Source organism: Myotis davidii, unplaced genomic scaffold (genome assembly GCF_000327345.1).
Source record: "Myotis davidii unplaced genomic scaffold, ASM32734v1 scaffold4152, whole genome shotgun sequence".
Taxonomy (NCBI): Eukaryota; Metazoa; Chordata; class Mammalia; order Chiroptera; family Vespertilionidae; genus Myotis; species Myotis davidii.
The window spans coordinates 5,488-14,843 of record NW_006283169.1 but is presented as its reverse complement, the minus strand read 5'-3'; the positions used below and the strand labels follow the sequence as shown (position 1 = coordinate 14,843).

The following is a 9,356-nucleotide window of genomic DNA, read 5'->3' as shown; positions in this document are numbered from 1 at the left end:
GGTGTGAGGAAAAAGGAATCCCAGGAAGTAATTCCATGCACACCAGGAAGTCCTAAGCTAGATTTATTCTGTGGAAAGAAAATAAAACAGAGTCTCAGCACAGGAACAATCCAAGTGACGCTTACATCCTTCCCACCAAGAGGAGCCTCCTGCCACCACGCCCTTAAGTCCCTTGGGATAAGTAGAGAAAGACCGTGATACTGGGATAGGCGAAAAGGTGCTGGTCTTTGGCCTAGGAATCAAGAACAAATCCAGGCTTTTCCCTGACTCTGGCTTCGGTCTTCCCTCTGGTAAATTAGGACACTAGGCCGAGAACCCCGCAAAGGCCTCTACATCTGTGCATCATCCTAGGGGGTCCTGTGGTTTCAGATGACCCAGCCAGCTGAGGCCATCGCCATAGCAATACTATGTCAATGCATGTAGCAGCTCTAGTCTTTTTTTTTAAGCAATAAAACATAGTCATTTTTATTTACAATTTATGTTCCAGATAGTATGCTCAGAATTGTATTTCTATTGACAAACATTACTATCTCAGTTAAGTTTTGCAAAGCTTTATATTAGATATCACCACCATCATCACTTTATAGATGAGAGTCAGGGAGGTTAAGTCACTTGCCTTGCTCTTACAGCAGGTAAGTGGTAGAGTCAGATTTGTCTGACCACCAGGCGCTTACTGTATGCCACAGAGCTGGACAACCAACCAATTAAGTTTTTTTTTTTTAAATTGTGGCAAAATACACATAACAAAATTTACCATCTTAATCATTTTTTAACTTTACAATTGCAGTTTACTTTTAATATTATTTTCTATTGGTTTCAGAGCACCTCCAGTCTTAAAAAGCACTTTTACATTTAGTATTTCAGTGGGCATAATTGCATCCATTTTACAGATGGGGAAACTGAGGCTTTGAAAGATGCAATCAGTTGTTCATAGTCACCCAGTCAGTCAGAGGCAGAGGTGATATTGAAAGAGAGAACTCTTGCCCCTTTTCATGGCTCCTTCCTCCTGGCTTACTCCAATAATCCTTCCCTTCCAGGACCCAGCAAGACCAGTCACAGGTGACCCTGGGGGCTTCCTGATTAGAACTGGGGGTAAATGGTGCTGAGGCAGAAGATCTGCTTGTGGGAGGAGGTACAGGCAGATGCCAAGCATCCTCCTTTGCATGGAAGGGCACCGAGTGGTTGAGGCTGTATGAGGATGCGGGGAGGTGTGGAACTCTCCAGTTCCTCTCCTTACCTCACACTGGCTTGACACATAAATTCCCACACATCCCCTTGCAGCACTTGAGACTCTTCGGGCAGTGGCTGTCATTCCGGCATTTGTCTGGGGGGTTGAGCATCATACACTGGCCAGTGACCACTGGACACTTCCCAGGATTGACTTGAACTGGCGAGAAGAATGTTACAACTCAGAGGCTTGATCTCCCTAGGCACCATGCAAGCTCCCATCCCCATCTCTATCTCATGCATGGAAATCAGGTCCTCACCCACCTCAGCACCCAAACAGAGGCCAGCGCATGACTTGAAGGAGACTCCTTCCCACTGAGGGAGCCCCAACTAGCATTGTAAGTGTCAGACAGACACACGGACTCATTGACTGACTCACTAGCAATCAATGAGTTGACTGATGGACTGGTTGCCTGGCCAGCTGGCTACTCACCACCCGAGAGCACAGAGATGGGGGTGAATCAGCCCTGACTCTGCCACGCCCCCCACCCCTTCAGAGGCGCCCCCTCCACTTCTCCACGATGTATGTCCTCAAACTCAAACCTCACTGGTCCCCTTTCCCAGGACCCTGCTTTCTCACCTGGCTTTGATGGGTCTTCAGGGTCCAAGCATTTGATGCCACAAAGGCCAGGACAGCATTTCTGCTTCTTTGGACACTGCCAGTCACTGTGGCATTGAGGAGGTTCATGCACAAGACAGTTTACTGGGGGTATGAAGGGGCAGGCTCCATTTTTGCTTGCTTTTTCTGAAGGGTAAGAATAAAAGAGGGAGAAGGAGCTGATTCTAAGTCATGACCACAATCCTGAACAAGGAATCAACTTCCCAGGAGGGGAGGGAAAACCTAACCCAGGTGGCTGGCCCCAGATGAATGCAGGGAGCAGTTAGGATTCCAGTTTTAAGGCAGCTGTGGGGCAGCATGAAGCTCAGCCAAGCACTCAACCAAGAGGGAGTCAATAACCCAGGAAAGAAGAAACAGATGCAGGTGTGTTGGTAAATGTTGTAAGAGGTTGCCTTTGTAGCATTTGCCAATTTCCATGGTGTAAATACTCCCATCATGATTGATTTCAAACTAATAGTATGATGTCCACTAGCTCATAAAAGTCCTGAAAACTTACCCATTGGCCATTGCAAGCCAGTATAAGCCAGCTCCAGGGCACGGCTGCATAGAGCCCATTAGGTGTTTCCAGGGAGAGGGAGAGATACACCCTGGCTGGGAGGGAGGAAGCGAGGGGCAGTGAAAGCAGGAGGGACAACTCCTCAGAGACTGGAAGAAAGAGAGCAGATCAACTGATAAAGAGAGAAAGAGAAAGTGACCGTCAAAAAAGTGATGAGGAAAATCTGGAAAATTAAACAGGAGCTCAAAATGATGTGACCGTGAAAAAGAGCAAACAGTAGAAAACCTTGGGGATGAGGGGAGGAGGGGGAAGAGGGGAGAGCTTCTTAGAAACCTGGAACAATCATCAAGGTGTGGAAAGGCCAGCAGCCGCAGTATCAGAGAAAGTGTAGCAAAAAGCGTTGCTCCTCCACTCAGACGCACATATACACCTTTCATGGGACCCAAACTCAGAAACTATGACTCATAATGCCCCACGGCCCAAGGTCAGGTTTTGGAAACTGACCAACAGGGAATCTGAGTGTCAGTAGACCCTGAGAGAGAAGGACGAGACAGAAATGCAGGAATCGATCAAAACTATATGGGAAACAGCAGCCCCATCCTTTTTTACAAACCCTCAAGGATCTTCCCAGAAGGCGGAGCACAGAGCGACCGGGCAGTCATAGATTCTCATGGACAATTGTTTCAGGTAGATATCACTTTATTTCTTTGTGTTGCTTTCATAGTAATAAGCATTGAACTCTGATAAAGGAAGTCTGGGGGGTGAGGAGCACATGGAAGAATTGGAGACCAGTTATCCAAGTCGGAGCCTGTTCTACCAGTGTCTTCTCAGGCCCCGGTAGGAAGGGATTTCTACCTGGGAAGAGAAGGCAGGATCAGAGACATGGGGCGGTGCAAACTGTGCAGGGGGCGTTGGCTGGGTCTGAATCCTGCCAAGTACCTTCCTCCCAGGAGTGCAAAGAGCCAGGGCCTGGGGATGAGGAAGGCCAGGCCAGCCCTCCTAAGGAATGATAGCATCTTGTCCTTTACTTCACAATTTAAATGTGAAGAGGAACGTGATTCATTATAACAAAGTAAAAGAACAAAACAAGAGCAATTGGAACTGGCCCTCATAAACATCCAGGAACGGTTGAGGAGCTTAGAGATAAATGTCCCCGTCACTCACTGAACAGTGACGCCCACTACACGGAAGTGAACTGTGCATTTGGTGAGGAGCGAGGTCTCTTGATTGTCCTCAAGGCAAATTGTTCAGGGCAGATCCCGGTTTCAAAGCTCTGATCTGTGCCTTGCAAGGGCGCTGGCGGCTCTCAGCTCCCTCTGGGGCACCTGGTTCTCTGGGAAGGTTTCTGGGGCAAAGGCAAGAAAGGCAGCCGGGAGACTTCTTACCTCAATCCAGACTCTGCCACGGCACCATACACTGATATCTACAGTTGTAGAAACAACACTTCTTGTCCTTCTTGCAGTTTCTATCGCGCCGGCACAGCGGTATCATCGTGAAGGGACAGCGGAGTGGGAACTCTGGACAGTATCCAGGTCTGACCACATCTGAGGAACGAAGCCACAGGGTGAGTTGGGGGCACCTGTGAGTCCTTGCTGGGCATCAGTCCCAGCTTGTCCCATGGACTCGTCCTCTGAGGACGTTCCCCACCCCGAGCACACACAGGACCGCCTCACCCTACACCCACCCATCGCCCTCCATTCAGGCTGCGCCAAGTGGAGGCAGAGGAGGAGGAAAATCCCGGTGAGAACAGAGAGGCTGCTCTGTCTCATCTTGCAGAAGTGTGCAGCGAACCTTGGGACTGAACGTTTATATCGCCTATGGCAGGAGCCCGCCGGCAGGGGGAGCTGTAGTGCCCATGACCCTAGGTCATAAGTGCCTTAACTTGACCTTTCTTTATATCAGGGGTTCCTTTCATGGCCCCCCAGGAAGAGGCGCTGTAATAAGTTCTGGGGCATACGCCTGAGAGCCCATAGAGCTTCCTCTTTTTCAGGGAGTGTTAGTGCTGGCCCGGCCCTTCATAATTCCTGCTTTATGCAGTGGAGTATGAGGCAACGGGAGAGAGTTATCTTTCCAGGACGTTCCTCAGGTCTCACATACTTCACTCCTCACTAAACCATACCTGTCCCAACAGACTTAAGAAATGGGTACATTTGAAGAATTTACTTTGAATAAATGAACACTTGAAACACACACAGGCACCATGACAAGGCAAGATAAGGAGCTATTACTAGGATAATTTTCAAATTATGGAGAATTGTAGATCATTTAACCAAGTCTGGGAATATATTGTGAACTGACTGCACAGACACACGTTTAAGTTGTGTGATGAATATTTTCTACCTTAACCCCTGTCTTTAGTTCTCCATGAGTTTGTATAGACTTCTTTTGTTTTGGGTTTTTTTTTTAATTATATATTTTTTTTAATTTCAGAGAGGAGGAGGAGGAGGAGGAGGAGGAGGAGAGAGAGAGAGAGAGAAAGAGAGAGAGAGAGAGAGAGAGAGAATCATTGATTGGCTGACTCCTGCACGCCACACTAGGGATTGAGTCCACAACTCAGGCAGGTACCCTGACCAGGAATCAAACCGTGACCTCCTAGTTCATAGGTCGACGCTCAATCACTGAGCCACACTGGCCAGGGTTGTTTTTAATTTTATAGAAATAGTTACTTTATTTTTTTAAAATTTACCTTTATTGTTGAAAGTATTACAGTTGTCCCCCCCTCATTAACCTCCTCCCCCTGTATCCCCCACAAGGCCTTCACTACACTATTGTCTAGGTCCATGGGTTATGCATATATGCATATAAATTCTTTGGTTAATCTTCCCCCTCCCCTTTTGTTTTTAAGGTTAAAAGTCTAATGAGGTCATTTTGGAATGTGAACTGTAGGCCAAATAACCCTTTAGTCCTCTCTGTGCTCCTGTAAAACTGTGTGTTGCTTCTGCTTGCTTGTTGGCAAAGGACCTACCTATCTTAAGTCATGGTAAGAACCATATTGATGAATGCACACCGGACCATTGGTACCAGGTGTGGGAGGCAGAGAGAGGCTGACGAAAAAGATGGCTCTCTGGAACAGCAACTCTACCCACTAACTATTAACTACTCTCTCTCTTTCTTTCTCTCTTTCTTTTTTTCTTTCTTTCATTTTAATCAAAGTATAGTTGACATACAATATTATATTAGTGTTAGGTGTACAACAAAGTCATTTGACTTTTATATATATTATGAAGGAATCACCATGATAAGTTTAGTATGCACCTGTCACTGTACAAAATTATTGCAATATTATTGACTATATTCTCTATGTTGTGAATTATTTATTTTATAACTGGAAGTTTGTACCTCTTATTCCCTTTCACCTTTTCACCCATCCCCTCATCCTCTGGTAACCATTAACTTGTTCTCTGTCTCTATGAATCTGTTTCTGTTTTGTTTAGTTTAGATTTCACAGATTTCATTATTTTTCATGGCTAAATAATATATACATACATATATATCTCACATCTTCTTTATCCATTCATCTATTGATGGACGCCTAGGTTGCTCCCATATTTTGGCTATTATAAATAATGCTTCAATGAACATAGGGGTTCATATATCTTTTTGAATTAGTGTTTTTGTTTTCTTTGGATAAATACCCAGAAATAGAACTGCTGGATCATTTGGTTATTCTAATTTTAATTTTTTGAGGAGCCTCTATACTGTTCTCTGTAGTGGCTGCACCAATTTACAATCCCACCAGCAGTGTACAAGGGCTCCTTTTTGCCACATCTTGGCCAACACGTGTTGTTTGTTATTTTTTTGATGATAGCCATTTTGACAGATGTGAGGTTCCTCTTCTTTCTAGTGCAGTCTTATAGTTACCTCCTGCTGTTTTTTCACTGTGCACCTACATTGCTCTCTTCCAGCTCTAGTTTCTAGTTTAGCCTGTCTTCTGTGCGTTTTCATCCAAATTTAGGGAAAAAAACACTTTCGAATTTTTTTAACAGTCCAATAACTTACAGCGTCTGCACTTTGTTTTCTACCTGGAATCAAACTGTGAGCTCCTGGTTCATAGGTTGTTGCTTAACCATTGAGCCACACCAACCAGACAGCATCTGCACTTCTATTCTCAAGTTGTCTGTTTGCAGTCCCACAACCCACATGTGACCATTCTGTTTTCAAAGAAGTTTGATATTGCAACTTCAATACCAAACATGACAACGATATTGCATGCAAGGAAAACTATGTGCCAATCTTGCTAGAAAAATGAGGCAAAAATTCTAAACAAAATATTAGCTAATTAATATTGTCATATGTGAAAATGGTGATACATCATTAACAAGTGGTGAGTTATTTCAACAATGTAGAGTTGGTTTAACAATCAAAAGTAAGTCAAGGGACTAGTCTCTATTAATAGGTAAAGGGAAAAATCATATGATCATTTCCATATCAATAGTAAAATATGTGAAAAATCACTTAATCATTTAATAGATTAATCAGTCAATCTGTAGCTACACTAATAAAAGAAAATATGCAAATTGACTATACCTTCGTGACACCCACCAGCCAATCAGGAGTGAGTATGCAAATTAACCTAATAGGTGCCAAGCGGCCAGGGGTGGGGTGGGACACTTGCGTCGTCGCCATGGTGATGATGCAGATGTTCCACACCACCCCAGCCACTCTGGGCCTCTGGGCAGCGTGGGAAGGTGGAAAGGCAGCTCTGGCTGGAGCGAAGGTGGTGCCGGCAGCCAGGTGAAGAAAGGCCCATTCCTGCACAAATCTTTGTGCATTGGGCCTCTAGTGTATAAATATAAAAGGCTAATATGCTACGTGTCCCTCCAACCAGTCACTATGGTGTGCACTGACCCCCCGGGGGCAGACGCTCAACACAGGAACTTTAATGAGGCGCCCTGGCCATTTACAGAGAAATGGTGCTGCAGAACTGGTGCCCACAAAGCAACACTTGGCTTCCCCCAAGTGGGACACAGGCCCTGCCACCACCCCGGAGCGACAGCTCACCAAATCACAGCTGATGCTGCTGAGACCCCATGACGCAAAATGCTGCCCACAGCCCAGCCCAGCCTGGAAATGGTGACTGTGGGCACCAGGTAATGACATCACGTAGAATGCCTGGCTTCCTCTCCCTAGCAACTAGCCTCCTTGCAGTTTCTTTAGCCCAGGAACACAGCTTGCTAGCCAGGTGCAAACATTTTACACTGTAACCAAATATCTATGAAGTGTTTTCCCATGCCTCATCTCATTTGATCCTCACAAAAGTCTTGGAGTAGGTACATAGGAGACTTCATGGACTCCTATTTTCTTTTCATTAGCTGGAAAATGGAGATTTAGAAAGCTTAGAAACTTGACCTGACTGAAAAGAAGTAAGAAACGGTGGACCTTTAAAATGACTTCAGGTTTTCTCACTGCACAGAATATAGTCAAACACTGCTGCATTTAAATATTTTACCCTTTGTTCTCCCTGTGTGATCTACAATAATAATTTGCTTTGTGTTGATATTTACTGCCGTGTTGCTGACAATTACCTGAAAGAGAAGTTGAGGTGCTTCACTGGGCTGGAAACAGTTTAGCTAAATCAGAAAGCAGGTCTAATTAAGTAAGTTTATTCTATATCTATAAAAGGCTAAGTTGACTCACACATGCGCAATACATATAAACCTTTCCCTGACGCCAATCTCAGGTGTGTGTTTTGATTTGTCATTGTCGATTATGATTTTGGTTGACACTTCTATTATAGAGAAAGGGCGACTAGAGATACTAAAATATTTTTTCTAATTAATTTCCTTTCAATGTGCACGCATTGGTGCACCAGGCCACTAGTCTACTAATGATAGTAGAATATAATGATACAGGATTAGAAGTTTACTTTAATATGATAGCAGGCCTCTATAAAAAAAACCCTACTACAGAGGTAAGCATTTTCAGAAAGCAGTTAGAACACTAACAAATATTGTCAAAATCAACCTTTTCAGAAGTTGAGAACTTAACCAAAGGCTTGTAACAATCCATGGAGTGTTTATTTAATAAAAAAAAAAAAAGTGGAAAAAAACACACACCAAGAAAAACAGGCGAATATCAGAAGAAGAGAAAGCTTGATTCGCCCTATTCCCATTCCTTTTCTTCCTAGCTGTGTGGAAGCCAGCAGACTTGCACTATAGCCCATGAAAACCAGCAGCACAGCCACCACTGAAGGGGAGAATGGCTTTTATGCTGCTCCAAAGCTCCATCTCCAGAAAATTGTCAGTATTTGACCTCTCTGGTAGCTTCATGAAAAGCTCCATTCTCAGGGCATGTATTTATCTAGAGAGACATATAGATATAGAAATAGATATAGATATAGATATAGATTTAGATGGTGCAGCTCAGTTGGTTGGAGCATCATCCCATACACCAAAAGGTCTTGGGTTTGATTCCCAGTCAGGGAACATACCCAGGTTGTGGGTTTGATTCCCAATTGGGGTGGGTATGGGAGACAACCAATCAGTGTCTCTCTCTCTCTCTCTCATCAATTAAAAAAAAAAGTTTGGCATGTCACATTAAAAAAAAACATAAAAGGAGAAGAACCAAGATGGCGGCATAGGTTAAGGCCGGAGTTTGCTGCCTCGAACAACCACTTCAAAAGTAAAACTAAAAGACGGAATGGACATCACCCAGACCCACAGGAACGCTGGCTGAGTGGAAGTCCTACAACTAGGAGGAAAGAGTAACGCATACGGACACTCAGAGGAGGCACAGTGCTGAAGTCAAATTCTGAGGTGCGGAGTGCACGGAGCGGGCTGGCGGCGGAGGGCACGGTTGGCGTTTTCAATCGGGGGGGAGGCTCAGGCTCTCAGCTCCAGTTCTGGGCAAGTCTCTAGGGACCCAGACTCAAACGGGAGTAGCAGGACTGTCTGGCATCGGTCGGAACTCGAGGGCAGCTTTCTCTCGGAGGCACTCACAGAGATTGCGGGGGCCTCTGAGGACAGGACTGAGAGCAGCCATACTGCTCGCTGTCCCCCCCCCCCATTGATCCCC

The 9,356-nt window shown here is 45.0% G+C and overlaps 1 protein-coding gene and 1 long non-coding RNA gene across 3 annotated transcripts; both read right to left on the bottom strand.

The window, feature by feature from the left end:
* Position 1: 1 nt before the first annotated feature.
* Positions 2-2,474, bottom strand: LOC107182912 (antileukoproteinase-like). Of its 2 annotated transcripts, XR_001513668.1 has the most exons (4): positions 2,343-2,474; positions 1,808-1,972; positions 1,238-1,387; positions 2-68 (listed from the first exon to the last, which is right to left on the bottom strand). XR_001513668.1 is itself a non-coding variant. In XM_015563234.1 (3 exons), the coding sequence occupies exons 1-3, from the start codon at positions 2,344-2,346 to the stop codon at positions 1,239-1,241; spliced, it is 318 nt and encodes a 105-aa protein (XP_015418720.1). In that variant the 5' UTR covers positions 2,347-2,471; the 3' UTR covers position 1,238. The 2 variants fall into 2 exon arrangements, 1 of the variants encoding a protein (XP_015418720.1); XM_015563234.1 differs by lacking the exon at positions 2-68 and having other exon boundaries at positions 2,343-2,471.
* A 191-nt stretch (positions 2,475-2,665) lies between these two features.
* On the bottom strand, positions 2,666-4,690 carry LOC107182907. The gene is made up of 4 exons (XR_001513664.1): positions 4,027-4,690; positions 3,728-3,886; positions 2,956-3,197; positions 2,666-2,874 (listed from the first exon to the last, which is right to left on the bottom strand). It is a non-coding gene; the product is annotated as an uncharacterized LOC107182907 (long non-coding RNA).
* Positions 4,691-9,356: the final 4,666 nt, after the last annotated feature.